The following is a 17,796-nucleotide window of genomic DNA, read 5'->3' as shown; positions in this document are numbered from 1 at the left end:
TCCCGTACCCCTTCGAGAACATGCTTTTTGTATCCAAGCCTGTTTGGGTTTCATTTTTGGGGGGGCCATTTCTCATATGCTCCAGCTGCAGCCGTGGCAGGGACAGTGATGTCATTTTTACACCCACAAAGCAAGATTTGCTTCGAATTCCAAATATTCTTTCTTAACCACTCTTCTGCTGCTATGGTACGAATGGTTTACATTAATATGCCCTCCACTACCCATGGGTCCTAGCAGTGCTTCCATGCTCATGAATATTGTGTGGCATTGTCAGAAATGTCACCATCATCATCATTGATACACAAAACAGCTCTATCTCTATTCACCTATATTCCTGCTGCAACTGTACATATTCACAAACTGAATAGGCTTCGCTCGCTGCAACTCTTAGCAACTGTTGCTATGTGTAACATTGTTGAACTCCACCTCTCGCTCGCTCTTCAAACGCGAATGACTAATCCATCACGGAGCATACTGAAAGCTCTTGGTGAGGCCTCTGGAGCCGCTTGACGCCCCCCGTGACCCTCTCCTGGATGTTTCCTCATTACTTTATAATGTATTCACGCTTATGCTTCCATGGCGCTCGCCCTGGCCTCGTAATGGGAGGAAGCAGTGAGCTGTTCCAATGCATACGAGCCCGCCACAATTTGCACTTCATTTTATTAACAAAAAACAGCCAGCCCAGCTTCTGGCTGTGCCTTGCCAAAGCTCACCAGGCTCCGCTGTGCACTGCTGACAAATTCCCCGCAATGTGACGACAGGATAGAGTCTCTCAGCATCAGTGGGGTACCTCCGCTGGCCCCCGGGAGATGCTGTCATTATGCGTGTTTGCAATCATGGGAGCTGAATACCTTGGCTGGAAGTGAGGGAGAGGACTGGCTGAGGCAGAGGGAGAGGGGGGAAGAGATTGAGAGAGAGAGAGAGAATGAATGTTTCGGCTCCTCGGTAGTGTTTTGAGCTTTCTGAAATGCATGTGCTATCATAGCAATGTTGTGTTTACCACAGCAGGAGGCAAACACAGAGTCACAGAGGAGAGGCGCGGAAACGCCAGACACAGTAAAATGAGCAAAATACATACATTAGGACTCTCTGTATTCACTACACACGAGCCGAGCTGAGGGGGAAAAAACTCATTTCAATATAAATGGAAGACAAGCAGGGAGTGTGTGTCTTTATATCAGCTTTTGAACATCGCTTTTTTTTTTTTTTTTTTTTGCTCGCCCCATGGAAATATCCAGCAGAAGCCCTGGGACGAGTTTTGCTGGGAAGTCAGGATGTCAATGTTAATTTTCTTCCTGTTGCTAAGGAGACTCACTCTCACAGAGGCCCTCGTTCCCTCCCCCATGGTCACCGTGCTTTCAGTCAAAGAAGCCTTTCTGTTTCCAGTCTTCCTTGTGCAATCAGACATTGAGGGAACATCTCTGCATCAGGGCTGCTGCGTGGACGGGGAGACCCCAACATCTGGGAGCTGTATTGATTTCCAGTGGGGGTAAAAAATGTCTCCCCAGTGAGCTATTCAGAGCAGCTACTTTAGCAACACAACCAATCTTCTGCTGTGATTGTCATGCTTGTGTTTTGATGGCAGGGTGTAGTAGCCGCTTGTCTTCCACAGGAGTAACACAAGCAAGCACTTTAATATATCAATGCCATACCCCCCCCTTTGAGCCAGAGGCTTTAGCTGATCGCCACATCAAGGGGAAATTGTTAATGCGAGGACAAGTTGCAAGGAAAGCATTGTAAACACTAAACATTTTAGTCTGTCAACGCCTAGTCAGAAGTGGAAATCACTGACACAAATAGCTGTTGTGTGGCTGCCTCAAAATGATCCCTCTCAGCCTTCGTAGTCACCTTTTGAGACTGACATGCTGTGCTAGTTATCATGTAACACATCAGGAGCTTAAGGGGGTTTAGATGATATGCTGTATGACTTGCATGCACTGCCAGGCATAAAGCCCCTTTCACCTTATTTGGCTTGTTGTCTCTCTGCAACAGTTCAGGTCATTCAATTACCACATGCATGGTTCTGGTATCATATTCTGAGCTACTGTGTTCGTAAAGCTTTTTAAACATTTTTGAGCCAATATCAATCAATCTTCAGAGGAGTGTTAGAGTGAACATAGTAAAGAAGCACTGCGCTGCTCAAAGCCTTGATTTCTACCTGATTTAAACCCCCTGCAGCATCATTTCATTGTTTGTTTTTTTGTCCTCCTGAAAATCTTTGTTCGTGTGCTTCCTTCCAAAATTTCTGCAACAAGTTCAGTTGTAAGCTGCCATTTGACAAATCAATACATGTTTAAATAAACACCAAAGAGAGGGAGGATTGTGTAGTGGATTTTATTCTGTTTCAAATAGTAAGAGACACTAGGAAGGTTTCATTGCAGCTGACAGGTTTAAATACATTAAAAATACACAAGATTTTTCTGCAACTACGACAATTACTTTGAGTACAAATTTGTGGAATCCGAAATGTATTATAATTCCAAGTATTTATTGCACACTCAGAACTCAGAAAGGTTAATCTAAATTCGTCCTTTAGTTTATGTATGGAAAAATGCATAAATGTGCATCACAGTTTCCCAGAGTGTAAGATTACATCCACAAATTTCTTTTTTTGTCTGACCAACAGTCTAAAAGCCCCAAAATATTCAACTTACAAGCTGGCATTTTAGCTTGAAAAATTCCATGAAATAATTAAAAAATTATCAAAATAGTCTTGTCCTGTTGAGAATAAAGAAACAATGACTGTCTAGCTTACTAGTTATTGGAGTCCATGGTTTTAGTTGGCCACCTCAAAAGCATCCTAAGCATCCTGGTGGCAAATTAAAAATCCTTAATGAGTCTTTTATGACCTGCTTAATTGTTTGAAGTGTTTGAGAATCAATCAAATTGTTTTATTGAACATGAAGAGCACATACAGAATGTCAGCTGCACACTTGCCTTCAACATGGAAATCGCCTGAGCCATAAGACGAGATCCTACACTGATTCGCTTTAAGTGCATATGCAGGCTACAGAGTTGCTGGCTGAGGGCTAAACAGAGAAAAGACAAAAATGACAGGGATTTCACCATTGAATCCCTTTAGCAGGCCACTGACACATGAATGAGGGCAAAAAGAGAGAAAGGAGAGGAGAGAGAGAGCGAGGGAGGGAGGGAGAAAAAAAGAGTAGACAACCAATTTGGGAGTAATGCAACTAAAAACTGACAAGTGTAATTTCATCCATCTGGGCCGATGTGTAAAAAGCGCTGCTCCGAACATTCCCCATGATTCCCCCTGATTGATCTTCCCCTGGTCTGAAACACCTATTATTAGCCACGAGCCTAATAGCACCAGGATGGCTCAGCGCTCTCCCAGGGGCCAATTCTCCGGTCATCTGCCCCTCACTCACCACAGCTGTGGAAACCAACCAGGGAGAGGGAGGAGAGATGACGGGGGGAGGTGAGGAGGAGATGGAGCTGCCAAGAGGGGATGAAGGCGTACCTATTGGGGGGGTGGGTGAAGGAAAAGGGGGAGAGAGGTGTGGGGTTAGGGAGAGGGAGCGCGGTTGAGGGGAGAGGAAGAGAGGGGTAGAGTGGGTATGAAGAGGAATATGGAGAGGAGAGAAGGGGACGGGATGGAGGAGAGATGGAGACCAATGGCTGGACATGCATGAGAGGAAGGTGGGCGTGATGGAAAAGCCAGGGGGAGATATTGGAGAGGGGGAAACAGGGAGACAAAGAGAGAGAGAAAAAAAGTTATTCATAAGCATTTCCTGCAAAAATCAATTTCACCTTGTGCTGATTGTTAAAATTAAAAACAGCACCCGCTTAGTGCTCATTTTAATTACTCAGGTGGAAATAAATGAGCGTAAAGGCCATCACCAGGACATGCCTGCCTGCCTGACTAACTGGTGCTTGTCTTCCCCCAGGTGAGGAAGCTGCTGATGCCAGGCCAACAATACACCAGAGAAAGCCTGGCAGAATGTACAATGAACTACAGGCATACAGTAGTTTCAGATATAATGGTGCCATTGCAAAGATGGTTATTTCTTGATGCTTGAAGCACATTGATGGTTTGATTTTAACCCTTGGAAACCTGAGCAATTTGGCTTGATTTCTTTCAAAAACATGGGAAGAAGGCTATGAAAAATGACCCCAAAATCACAAGACATTTGTAAAAAGTTGCCACAACATTACCTGATATTAGCAAAAAACTAAAAGGAAAGAAAAGTGACAAAGCAAAAACAGAAATGACCTGAAAACAGTGCTAAAATAAAAATGAAAGAATAAACATAAATAATAATAATAATTCCTCTGTAATCTAAATGCAATCTGTAATTATAAATATAGTTTTCTATATATTTTCCCTTCCCTCGTCATTTGATAATTTTTCATTTATTTGACAGTCCATACCAAGTTATTGATTGCCCTTTTCCATGTTTTTGAACGAAATCACATTTCAAAGGTTTAAATAGTTGCTTAAGGCGTCTGAAGTTGTGCAAGAAAAGGAATGTCTATCCAGGTTTTAAAGGGTTAAACTTTTTGTGGACACCTTGTGCTTATTTAAGTTATTTAAAATTTAAATCATCTGACCTCAAAGCACTAACAATTTACATGAAGTTCCCATATTTACCATCTGTTAACAGTATATAACATTTATGCTTTGCAACACACTATTATGGTTCTGTAAGCAGATATAATTAAAAAACATTATAGTTAAAAAAGAGTTTAATAATATAATATATATGTGTTTTCAGAGGAGACATTACAATGGTGGAAATATACTAGGTGCGAGGGGGGGGTGTAGAAATCGATACAGCATAGTATTGTGATACTTTTTGTGTGGCAATACTGAATCGATACATGAATGCCGTTATTATTATCGTTTTTTATTCTATAAACTGTTAATTTTGCAAATACAAATTAAACATAGCCTCCTAGAATAATAAAAAAAGGTTGAAAAAGGTAATATATTGTCATATATTGCAATACTCAATATATCACAAAACGTTTAAAACTGCAAAAATACTGTATCGTGACTTAAGTATTGTGATAATATTGTATTGTGGGGCCTCTAGTAATTCCACCCCCAACAAATACTGTACATTAATTAAAACGTATAAGCCATTTAATCATTGTTTTTACACGCTAAATAGATGGACTAAATAGATTTGGGTCAGAGGTCACCTACAGGGTCATTTCAGGAGTAAGACTTAGTATCTTTCCTGTGTTCTGTGTTTGTCTTCAACGCTTTTCACACAGTGGATTCATAATCAAACAATTATTACGCCTATTATTAGAAAGTAGGGGGGTGGGGGGAAAGCTGATACAGTAGTATCAATACACAAATGCCAAGTATCTTTTTCTAACATATATATCACAAATACAAATTAAACATTTACGATTAATAAATCAACTGCTTTTTCAGTCCACTAGATACAATTTACTGCAATAAACATGACTGATATTACATCATTAACAGAATGTATGTTTTATCTTATTACAAAAAATACAGATCTTGACAGAATTTTCCATTTGGAATATAATCTGCAAGTGAATATAAATTGAAAAAATATGTTATTGCAATACTCAGCATAACAAAACACATTCAAAATCACAACAATAATGTATTGTGACTTGAGTATTGTAATATCGTATCGCACAGGCCTCTGGTGATTACCACCCCATTAAAACAGATGATGTGAGAGCTATAGGTTAGACCTTTTTTTTTTTTTTTTTTAGCTAGGCTACAAAATGTGGTTGTTAGTTAAGTTGACAGCAAAAAAAAATCCTACTTGAGGATCACATTCTCTTCGAGGCTGGCTGTCACATGTATTGTTCTTGTTATATCAGAATTTTAAAAAATGCACATATAATGATTTTTCCTGTTTATGTTCTTCCGATGCAAGTTGTGGCATACAAATAAGAAAAATTAAATTAAATTTTTCAAAGCCTTTTTTAAGATTGAAATGATTTTTTCTCATTAAAATAACACTGGGACAACCAACCCCACATTTGGGGATGGTTATCACAAGTGCACAAGACATATTTAACACTACACATCTTTTGAAAAAAAAAAAAAAAGCTTGAGGTGAGTAAGGTCACTCGATTCCTAACATTGCACATTAAATAGGGGGGGAATGTGTTAAATATACAGTTTTTGAGGGATTCACATGAAAGTAAAAAGTATGACAACTAACCCCGTTCTCCCCCACAGTTTTACACATTTTTGTTGACACATTTTTCATAAAAAGAGATTCACAAACTGTAATTTGTCTGTTTGATGGACTCAAAAATATTCAAGGTTAAGCATGAACGAGGCCAGTCCATTTCCAAACAATAATGACGGAAGACAACGTTCAAGGTCCCAAACCGAGGGCTGCCATTATGATGCCCAAGGTTAGATGTCAGCAATAAGAAAAGTTTGCAACATGAAAGTGAAGGAAAAATGCTGATTGCCATCTAGCTCTTTTGGTTGATTTTTTGCGATGGATTAAAGGTCAGAAGTCATCTGTTAATCGCCCCCTTCAGTCTCTTTGATTGAGTGAGCCCTCAGGTGAGGCGTAACAGATTTTCAAGGGCAATGATGACAATAATTGGCTACCTTCACTTCACTGAAATGGACGAAGTCCTAAAAAATCTCCCCACTTCAATCTGACAGTTCAGAGCAAATGAAAATAAAGCCTCTGAGGGCTTTCCAGCCAACAAATTAATAACTGTGATATTATGAGGCTGGCTATAGACATGATCTCCTGGCCAAATTATTAAGCTGATCTGTGAGCTGCGGTTTGTTAACTAAGAGGACCCTGGACTGTCCTGCTTACAAGTGTTTCGCTGCAGTTTATATGGAAGATATTTGAATTATCAGGGCCAGAATAATGTTTATATGATCCTGGTAGATTAATCGGTTGTTTTTTTATTATTATTATTTCATGAATTAAATATTTCATATTCTACTGCAATGACATTTTTTTAATTTTAAAATTGTTTATCACATTTCAATTGTTTTGATTCTTTATTCTTACCAAAAATGTGGGGTTTTTTTCCCTGAAAAGTTGCAAGAAGGGTGATCTTGTTGTTATTAGTTTTTAGCTGCAAGAATTTCTGATTTCAAAAACAAGTAAGGTTTGCATTATATGTGCATCAGTGTAGCCAATATAGTTCCTTATGGGTTTTTTAATCTTGTGGCATTATTTAAGGGATTTTACATCTGTGCAGTGCTCAGTGGTGAGTAGATTCTGACATTGTGCTTGTTTTCTAAATCCCCCTACACTGATAATTCTGTTATATTCATTTTTTCTAATACGTCTATTTTTCCAGTTCTGCATTTTTGTGTTATAAAGATTAGCTGCAGTGTGATAGCAAATGCAAGATTTAGACGCTTTAAAACGAACTGGAGATGTGATGAATGTAATGATGGTGATTATGATAATAGCAGCAACAGCAACAACAGAAGCGACAAAATAAACATCAAGTGCCAGCTAATAATAATAATAATAGCAATAATATTAACGGTAATGACAATGCAGGTAGAAGCTGTGGAGGGGGAAAAAAAGGTTATTTAATTGTTTTTGAGTACAAATATATGTAATAGACATGTGTAAAATATGTTTCCTAATCTAAATAATCTTTGTAAAAGCAACAAATTGCAGCTTTAATATTATTTTGTAGGTAATTACATTGTGGAACAAAGAAAAACCTTTTTCATATGTGATCCGAGAAGTTTTTAATATAGACATTTCATTGAATAAGATATTAGGTCTTTGCACTCTTACTAACTAGATATTTGTGAGCCTAAAGAGAGGAACATTTCCACCTTCTCTATTCAATTTCATGCAAAATAACCACAAATAAATGTGAAGACTCAAACGTTTTGTTTGCAGGCCTCGCTTTACCCAAATATCAGGCGATTCCCTCTGTTACACCAACCTTTCTGTGAGCAAGACGATGACTACAGAGGGCAGATACCAAACCAAAACCCAGCCTGATCTGAAATGCAGTTTCAGGTAGGAGGGTCTCTTAAGGTGTAACACACAAGCTATCACCTGACAAACCTCCTACAGCCCACAGCTCATGAGAACCCGAGCAGCATCCCATCCACCTCAACACATTTCACCAGGTGTGACTCCCTTTCTCTGCACTTTTTTTTCCACTCCAGTTCACACTGTGCTCTTAAATTTCAAGCTCTTTTATTTTGCAGTCAGTGTTGGCTATTGTGTGCAGCACTTCCTCCAGTGGGGCATTCATTCAGGGCCAGGACTTTCCTGTTGAAGCACACACACTATTAGTTTTTACTGTTGTGTGCATTGAGGATATGTTTTCTGTGGGCGCTTTCTTGTGTGAAATCTACAAAATATTCCATATAAAAAGGATTTTTCCTGTGTTTTTCTATCAACGTAAAATCGTGTAAAAGATAAATAGCAGTCTGTGTTTTGTCATTTTAAAGCACCTAATGAGTTTCTCAGTGTGTATTCCTCTTTTATGAGGTTTATCTGGTTGCATTTGCAGATGAATCTTAGATGTTGGTCTAAGTGAGATTTTAATTGGTCAGTTGTGGCTTTATTCATCCAACATATGCTCCAATTTTAAGTCTCAGTGTCATTATTATCCTGTAAAGATTAAGATGTTTGTGCAGGCTTATCCCATAAAATGTGCTGACAAGTAGGCCTTACAAAGCATTATTTAGTTATTTACATCTTTAATATTACAGGATGCATATAGTGTAAAAGGAAGAATTGTGTAGTATAGTGAACTGATTTCTCAATTATTTAGTAAAACATCCTTTTATCCCTTGCATTTGTAACCTCATTAAGAGTCCAGCCATTTTAATCCCTAAAATGCCAGCCTGTTATTATGCTCCTACATTGTGGTGGGACATTCAGTATCCTTGCACAATTCATTAAATCCCTTTTCCAGGTTTCACAATAATCCAGTGCTTCGGGTGTCATCTCTCCATCTATCAGGCTCCATGCAGAGCGTGGCGCGCGCTAGAGGCGCGCTCAGAGCACTGTGGAGGGTTTTAAACCACCTGCCTGCTCGGACACACACAGTAACCCCCCCCACCACCACCACGTGTACTGATGATGGCCTCGCCACAGGATCTGTCTGTATCACTGATAAATAATCCTCAGATTGCAGTTTATAATATTAACTGGAAAAATGCCAATGAGATCTCAGAAAAGATCATCTAGCTTGACATTATGCCCTCCCAATAAGATTTCTGTTATATTCAGTTCTGTTTTTAAATATTTATATTATTATTTATATTATTTACTCGTTAAGACTGTCTGCAGCATGATGCCAAATACAAGGTTTAAACACTTTAAACCAACTGGTGATGTGATAAATACAACGATGACGATTATAGCGATAACAGCATGCAACATAATAATAATAATGATAATAATAATAGTAATAATAATAATAAGAATTTGACGCAAAACAATTGACAATAACAAAAACCATAAGCAAACTGTGCAAAAACCTGACGACTATATAATTTTGTATCGTGTGTTCGAGTCCAAATGCTTTGTAAATTCTGATAAAACCAGATTTCGTCCTTTAGCATTCCGTTGATCGCACTAGAACAGGTTACTGTTCATTTGTGCTTAATGATTAAATATTTCAGGAGTTTGTTTAATGCTCATCCTTGTCAAGTATTCTTTCCTTATGTTTCCCTCTCTCTTTTTTTCCCTCGGTCAGGACAGATGAAAAGGCGCTCCAATTATTCCAGGAGGTTGGGAAATAAATGATTGTCTTTGAAGTATAGGCCCGGGCCTTGGACTACATTAGAAGCCAAGCATGTGATTTGCAACTGTTGAAGTAAAACCCTCACTCTGCTCCTGCAGGAAGAGAGAAAAAAACGGGGCAAAATGAGGAGGGTGGATTCTCGGCAAAAAAAGAGAAAGAAAATGGTATCTTTGTTTGCTCTCCTTTGTTTACCAGGGGATTCTTTCTCATTTTTACTCTTTTTTTTTTCATTTTTTTACTAATTCATTTCAATGGCTTTCAAACAGGAAAATGGAAATGTTGCTCCTGCCCTCTATTTCGGCGGCAGCGTCCTGGCAACAGAGCAATTTTCTATCATCAGGGATAAACGGCATCGAACAGTACATTCTGATAAAAAAAAAGAGCCCATGATTGCTGGCCTTCCTGTCTGTCATCTATCGACCAAATCCTCTCCTTCAAGACCGACCACTGTGCTGTCAGACCTAATAATGTCGCGTATTAAGTCGAGAGAGGGGAAAATAGAGAGGGGACCAATGCACGGCTCGGCGCTATAGTCTTATTTGTCACCAACATAAAATTCAGATCACCTTTTTTAGATATTGCTCGGCAGGTTATATAGCATTGCGCCTAATGTGATAAAATATATACATAAGTTAGAATATTGTAGTGTGAAAAATCCCATTATGAGACGACGATTTAAGACAAAATCCATATCTTCCTCTTATTATTTTATACTATTAAATTATGCTAATTATATCATGAATAATTGTATGTAGATGTATGATTATGGGTTTAGATATTTTTGAGGACCTTAGAGTCCTTCACTGTCTCCAGGTGTCTGAATGTGAGGATACAACAAGAGCAAGATCTTGTATGAGGTGTTTAATGTACTGTATGATACTTTAAGTTTTTGGTATGTCTCTGCCCATGCACGTGTTGTGCCAAAAGCCTCTCTGATCAGATTTGTGTAATAAATACATATTCAAGTGAGGACAACTGAGGGTCAACGAGTCTATTTGATTATTCATTAAGTTTGTTATTATTCATAGAGTTTACTTTATAATTCATCAAAGTGAAGACTGACCAAGAGTACAATCATTTCAACAACATCCGTCTTATCTCAATCTATTGTCTTATAATATAAATAATAGAATATGCCATTTCCATAGCTTCTGCTGCTCATGATTATTCTGAATGGATTTCTATTGGCCTCCGTTTGTCTCACCATTTCAGAAATGGTATAAAAACCATATGACCGCTGCAGGAAACTGAGCAACGCCATCACTCAGCTGGACCTAAACATGCAGCGCGAGAAGGCGACAAGAGAAACAAGCAGTCTTAATTAGGACTCGAGCCCTGAGAGGGACCAGTGCGGCTTCAGTCGTGCCAAATTAAATCCATTAGTCTATGAGAGGCTGTGAAGACTCAGTGGTGCAGGCCCTTTGCTTATTCGTGGTCATTTAACTCCACTCCCAACACGCTATGCTGGGTCCATCTGAGGGCCCTCGCGTGCACCTGGGGCCATGCATATGCCAATTTTGCTATTTACTGGAGAGATAATGCTATCCTAATTTATGATGCAAAACTTATTGTAAACAGTCGTCTGCCCCGCGAGCGCATGGTTTTCTTTATGACAAAACCGCACTAATTTTTCTTGCTGTAGTTGCACGCTTTTACAAAAACACATCAAAGCTTCGCATAAGTGGGTTTGCATTAGTACGCTGTGCGCAATTTATGTGCGTAAAAGCGGCGCGCCACTATTTGGGCACGGATGAATTCTGCTGGAGCATTAAAGGCTGATCGGTGATCATTTTGGGCTGGTGTGTGTGTGTGTGTGTGTGTGTGTGTGTGTGTGTGTGTGTGTGTGTGTGTGTGTGTGTGTGTGTGTGTGTGTGTGAAAGAGAGGGGGAGGGGGGTGCTCCCTCTGAATCTAGTTACAATGAACGATGTTACACTGACAGCTGTGTGGAGTATGCATCTGCACTCGCCACTTCCCGCCCTTCACGCGGCAGAGATGGAGAGCCGCGTCGACGCCTGGCTGTCTGTGAAGCGCCAGTGGCTTTTGCTGTTTGCGGAGAGAGAAGGGAGACATGTTGTTTAAGTGCCTCCCGGGTCTCTGTCTGCAGTGACAAGCTTCAGCGTCCCCAAAAAACCGCCCGGATCTCCTGAGCTGAGCAGCCAAGGAGGTGGCTTTTCCATGCGAGCCAGTCAATAGCTGTTAGAGGGAACCGACCGCAAACGCCCAGCCTCTCGCTACAATTATGACCTGTGTCTTGCTGGAACTCAGTGTTAACGCTCAGATGTGATTAACACATGTGGCCAGAGAGACAAGAAAAGACGTGCGGAGTTAAAAACAGTCAGTGACACAGACAGAGGAGGAGAGAGATGAGAGGAGTATATTTTTATATCTTTTTAAACTGATCCCGTGCCAATGTGTGCATAAATCTACAACGTTATATGTGCGTAAAGGACCTTTTACCAATTCGGGTTACGGTTCAAGACAAATTTAATAATATTTAAACAGACAGTGACTGTGTTAACCATAAAATAACGCCAGGTTACACCTTCAAAACACAAAACTATTCTCAGTTTTCACGACGCAGACAGTGGATGTCAGGGAAATCCCAGGCCTAGAGTGATTTTAGAGAGTCATTCATCAGCGTTTATAAGACAGCTGGAAATAAAGACCACTTCTGTTAAACCGCCACGGCCATTGATTGTGCTGAAGGTCAATCATCTACTTAGGGACAAAGTGATTTCTAGATTTGCAGCTGAACGCAGTTCATTTTTTGGTGATTGACATTTTTGGACGATGTGAAATATTAAATAATTTCTCACCAGAAAAAAAGGATTTGAGCTCCTAATAGGGGCAGAGTGCAACATGATGGAGCATAAGGTCTCATTTCAAAACATTTTTGCACAATTGATTTTAAACGAAATGAAATGATCCACTGATAATATCCGGTGCAGGCCGATGGTTTCTTCATGTGCTTTGCAATCAGACACGGTTGTCATCATGCGTGCAATAGGGCTACATCTTAAACATTTCCAAAGCAAGCAAGGTCGAATATGTCATGCTCTCTCTGTTCAAACAAATCCGTCCTTTCACCACTTCACTTAATCTCAGTGCGTTTAGAAAAACCTCCCCAACACGCCTGCGAAGACTTTGGCACAGTTAACTTAATAAACCTGCGCACGGACGATATTGAAAATAATATTTTTTTAAAAAACTAAAGAATGAAGATGTCTCATCTTAATCGAGTTTTTTTTTTCTTTTTAGCCCGAGGGGGGGAAGCAACTACTGCGAAGCATGTATGTCTTTGTAGTAGCACTCAAAGGCGATTAGAGAAGCTATAGGATCTGGTTTCTCCTCTGCGTGTCCAAGTGGAACACGGGCAGGGGAATTGGCCACTATGTTAGATCAGTGAGGGGTGACCAAGGTGTGCTGAGGTCTGCACAGCCACTCACTCAAATACAGAATTTATCAGAGGCAATAAAATCCATTCATCAGTGTCAGTGAACAGAAAAGAGCATTCAAAGGAAGCTCTTACCTGCAGCTCCTCCTGACGACAGCGAAAGCCCCCTGATTTTTTAAAATAAATTAAAATTAATCTAACAGTCTGGACGCATAGGACAAATCACTGTGGATGTGCTGCGGCTCACATCCCAGCCTCTGTGCTCCTCTCTTGGTCCGCTGCTGTAAAATGATTATCCGGCTGGGTTGTGCACTTTTTAAATCCCACAAAGTAAATAACAACCGTAGCTGACGATAATAGCAAGGTACCAAGTTCTTGTTACAGAAAAGGAGAAAATTGAAACTAAACGCTGCATTTAGACAACCATTTTTGATAAGAGGATAATTGAGGCGACACTGGCGTATAATTAGGGGATAATTTATGCTATATCCACTTTTATTCCACCCTCCCAAAATAAATCCAGTCCATAATCATTACAGGCGAATTGTTCTTAATTTTATAGCTGCAATTTGAGTAAAGTGTGGCCGCTAATCAAATAGGTTTTCGTTGTAACTTGATTGCAACCATAATTATTTTCCATCGCCCTCTTTTTTTGGCGAAATGCTACATTGCGACAAAAAATGTTCTGAAAGTGTTGCAAAGCATTTGAATACCTATTGCATTAGCGGAAATAGCATTTTTATTCTTATATGCGAATCGAACATCGCAGCCCTCAGAGGCAAACTGTATAATTTACATATACTGAAGACCCTATCAGGCCTCATATTACAACGGGGATAAAAGACACTGTCAGTTTATCACGGTATCCACCCTTCTATGTGCAAAATAACCTATTGTACCTCAGGCATATTGTTATTTGATGTGTCACATGTACTGTATTTTCAATTGTCTGGAGATCCTTAATCATATGGTCAGTAGCCCGCAGGGGAAGAGAACAGTTATAATATATGTTACTTTCCAGAGCAGAGGGGGGCTTAAAGAGGGAACTGCTCATTAAGCCACACAAATTCTACACTGCCAAAAAAAGTGATTTAATGAACAGTTATTGTGTAGGGAAAAAGTAAAAGTTCTAATTTATTAATTAATTTTAAAAAATAGTGGAGTTGTAAGCCATTTTTTAATAAAAGGAAATATTTCCAAGGCTATTTAACCTGTTGTTCAAACCACAAAATAGATAATCTCGTAGTTTCAATTATTTTTAAAAAATGTTCAAATTTAATGTAATTGGGATAATTGAACATTCATTTATACATGTTGGTGAATTTATTTTTTAAAATAATATTTTTAAACAATGCCAGATGACTTGAAAATTGATATTTTTTCCAGTCTTGTAATTTATTTCTAGGTATTTAGCTTGAAAATTAATTCTAATGTTTTTTAAAAAGGGTGTTTGTAAAATGCCTCCCTATAAGTAATTAAGTACTGAGGAGAGGAGGAGTTAAAGGCTGAAAGAAAAAAAAAGAGGCACATATAGGCTCATCAGGCAAAATCAAAGTGCGCGCTATATGTTGCGCGTCGTGCGTAATTTGGGGGTTTCGGGTAAAAAACAAAACCGACCGGGCAATTCCAAAAGAGCTGGTTTTACGCGTGAAGCTTGTCTGTAGGAATTATGCGTCTTTTTCCCACCATATATTATTTCCCCCATAGTTGTGGTGGGAGCTGGTAAGGTGGGTTAACTCCAGCTCAAGTCTCCGTGAAGCGCAGAGCACTGATGACGTTGGGTTGGATGACCAATCGGGAGGCGCTGCCCTTTGGAGACAAACCATTTTACTTGTAGTGTCTGCATCAAGTCTGGAAGCAAGGGCTCAATTTTAACAGAATCCACCTTAAAATCTCTCCCTTAACTTATGCCTAGCTTCCGCCACTTTTGAGTGAGAATATCACACGACAAGGGGGGAAAATAAAGACGCGTGTGGAAAATTTTCGGGTGTTAATAGGACAATATCTGCTCGCGTGTGGAGAGGGGGAGAGAGACAACAGCACAGCGAGAGAGAGAAAACCGATTTGGTCTTGAGAGAGAGAGGGGGGTGAGTGCTCTCAAGGCAGAAAATTCGATGATGACCATGACTACGATGGCTGACGGTCTGGAGGCTCAGGACTCGTCCAAGTCTGCTTTCATGGAGTTTGGGCAGCAGTCGCACTCACAGCAGAGCTCCCCGTCGATGGCCAGCGGCCACTACCCGCTGCACTGTCTCCATTCCGGCTCACACGCTCACCACCAGCACGACAACACCGCGTACACCGGGACCAACACCTACAACAGGTCGTTACCCTACCCCTACGTGAGCCATCCGCACCACAGCCCGTACCTGCCATCCTATCACAACAACACGGGAGGACAGACAAGGTTAGACGGCACAGGTAAGAGACCCCCTTTTCACCAGCCAAGTGGAAAAACGCACCTCGTCATGTGCCTGACAGCACCACATACCTTCTTTTTTAGCACCCACAGCTGGGAATCAAACCTTTTCTCCCCGCCAGTGTTGGTGTCATGCCCAAGTCACCGCGCGGCCACTCCAAATTCGGACGGATGATCTTTCAAACGTAGCTGGGGCGAAGAAAACCGTGCGTAAAACGGCACCGGATTTAAATTCGAGCCTCCTCAGCCCTGTTTTGCTGTCCCGTTTCCCCTCACCTCCCACAAAACCTGTTTTTAATGCCCGGGGTGTGATCACCACGACCGTGCAATCCTCACCAACTACTCGTGAAAATTAGGCAGCCCGCACGCCTTGAATGTTGTAATTAGCATTTAATTGACATGTCATTACCAGCAATATCCTAAATATGACAGCGTATGAGGATTGTGGCTGCAACGGCGCTTAAAGGCAATGTGAGATGTCAGCGTTTATCGAGTCATTTTTATTTTTATTTTTTTAGACTTTTCAGCGCATGTGAATTTATCACCACCTTCACGGAATATTCAGACACGTTTGAATTTCCCTGCATGAAAATTTGAAGGTGTATCCAGGCTTCTTTTTTTATAATAACATTGGTTGTTTTTGTTGCAGAGCAGCAGAAAACGACGGTGATTGAAAACGGGGAAATTCGTTTTAATGGAAAAGGCAAGAAGATTCGCAAACCTCGGACAATTTATTCCAGTTTGCAGCTTCAAGCACTGAATCACCGTTTCCAGCAAACACAGTACCTCGCTTTACCGGAGCGCGCCGAGCTGGCTGCCTCTCTAGGACTGACACAAACCCAGGTGAGGAGGAATTTGCACCCTGGATTTGTACATTAATTCGCGGACACCATCATGTATATAATTCTAATAAATATTAACATTTTTATTATTATTGGACTGTGTGTTTTGTTTTCTTGCATTTAATATAGCGAATTTTGCAGAAACTAACCAACATTCGCCACACTGCCTCTTTATTGTACGCTAATCACGTGCACCCTCCTCTTCATGCAGGTAAAGATTTGGTTCCAGAATAAGAGGTCAAAGTTCAAGAAGCTGCTCAAGCAAGGCGGCAACCCGCACGAGAGCGACCCTATGCCGGGCTCCATGTCGCTCTCCCCTCGCTCCCCGACCATCCCTCCGATCTGGGACGTCTCGGCCTCTTCCAAAGGAGTAAACATGCCGGCCAACAGCTACATGCCCGGCTACTCTCACTGGTATTCCTCCCCACATCAAGATTCAATGCAGAGATAGACTGATGAGGCAACAAAAGGTCAGTGAGCTGTCTGGAGGCCTCCGGATCTCCGCCATGCAGTTTCCCAACGTAGCCTACAATTTGTGTCAGCGCAGAGACTGGATGCTGGAGAGGTAGGCTGCTCCTCGTGGAGGATCAAAAACGCAGCCAAGCCTCGGTGTGATGACACAAACAAAGGGAACTAACCATTTTTTTTAGCGTACATGGCTGTTCAGTGGGCTCGCATATTTGTTATGCTTTCATTCATGTCAACATCTGAACGTCAATATACCAAATATTATCAGTGACATTTTAGCCACTTTGGGGGCAAAGACTGCTTAACTCTCTCCGTGGCGCACAGAGCCTTTTAGCCATGGTGGACTCCTGACTGCTTTTTATTTTTATTTTGGTTGTTTCTCCAACATGCAAAACCAAGCAAATTGTCTGTCTGTAAATATAATCTGCTATTTTAGTTGTACATACACTTTTTATGTTTTGTCAGATTGAGTAAACCGTGACTCAAAACAGACGCCTGCTGTTGCATGATTTTCCAAAAAATATCACTTCAGGCCTTTTTATGCTTCATATTGGGCCAACATGAAATTATAACAGGCCTATTTCCCGTCCCCCTGGTGTGTACGAGCCTCAAGCAGACAATATGAACATAAGGTAATGACACAGTTCTCAGAAAAGCCCATTTCTAAACATTTTAAATAAATCCAAAAGCGCTCAGTGCAGTGATGAAGAACGCCACAGTATATAGATTTATCAAATGCACTCAACACCGGAGGAAATTAACTTACCCTGCCCCGCTGCTGTCTACATTCACCTCGAAAGACATTTGCTCCAGGTCCAGCTTATCTTGTCATTTCACCCTCAATTATTAGAAGTATTGACAAAATGTTTTCTCCCTTCTCTCCGTCCTAATGCAGGCCGTTAAATGCCAAGCTCCACGGGATCGATGTTGAACAAAGCAGCCAGCT

The 17,796-nt window shown here is 40.6% G+C and overlaps 1 protein-coding gene and 1 long non-coding RNA gene across 2 annotated transcripts; one reads left to right on the top strand and one right to left on the bottom strand.

The window, feature by feature from the left end:
* Window positions 1-2,697: 2,697 nt before the first annotated feature.
* LOC121957938 lies at window positions 2,698-17,796 on the bottom strand. Its single transcript, XR_006106801.1, has 2 exons — window positions 17,617-17,796; window positions 2,698-3,636 (listed from the first exon to the last, which is right to left on the bottom strand). It is a non-coding gene; the product is annotated as an uncharacterized LOC121957938 (long non-coding RNA).
* Window positions 14,992-17,235, top strand: dlx6a (distal-less homeobox 6a). The gene is made up of 3 exons (XM_042506756.1): window positions 14,992-15,542; window positions 16,190-16,383; window positions 16,594-17,235. The coding sequence occupies exons 1-3, from the start codon at window positions 15,236-15,238 to the stop codon at window positions 16,831-16,833; spliced, it is 741 nt and encodes a 246-aa protein (XP_042362690.1). The 5' UTR covers window positions 14,992-15,235; the 3' UTR covers window positions 16,834-17,235.

This window comes from Plectropomus leopardus, chromosome 18 (genome assembly GCF_008729295.1).
Source record: "Plectropomus leopardus isolate mb chromosome 18, YSFRI_Pleo_2.0, whole genome shotgun sequence".
Lineage (NCBI taxonomy): Eukaryota > Metazoa > Chordata > Actinopteri > Perciformes > Serranidae > Plectropomus > Plectropomus leopardus.
Note: the sequence above shows the minus strand (reverse complement) of the source record. Positions and strands in the feature narration are given on the sequence as shown.

What these genes read in the sequence shown, in the direction of transcription:
- dlx6a (XM_042506756.1), top strand. Translation starts at nt 15,236, where the DNA reads ATGATGACCATGACTACGATGGCTGACGGTCTGGAGGCTCAGGACTCG. An exon ending in GACAAGGTTAGACGGCACAG is followed by an intron (nt 15,543 to 16,189) that starts GTAAGAGACCCC and finishes TTTTTGTTGCAG; the next exon opens with AGCAGCAGAAAACGACGGTG. An exon ending in TAGGACTGACACAAACCCAG is followed by an intron (nt 16,384 to 16,593) that starts GTGAGGAGGAAT and finishes CTCTTCATGCAG; the next exon opens with GTAAAGATTTGGTTCCAGAA.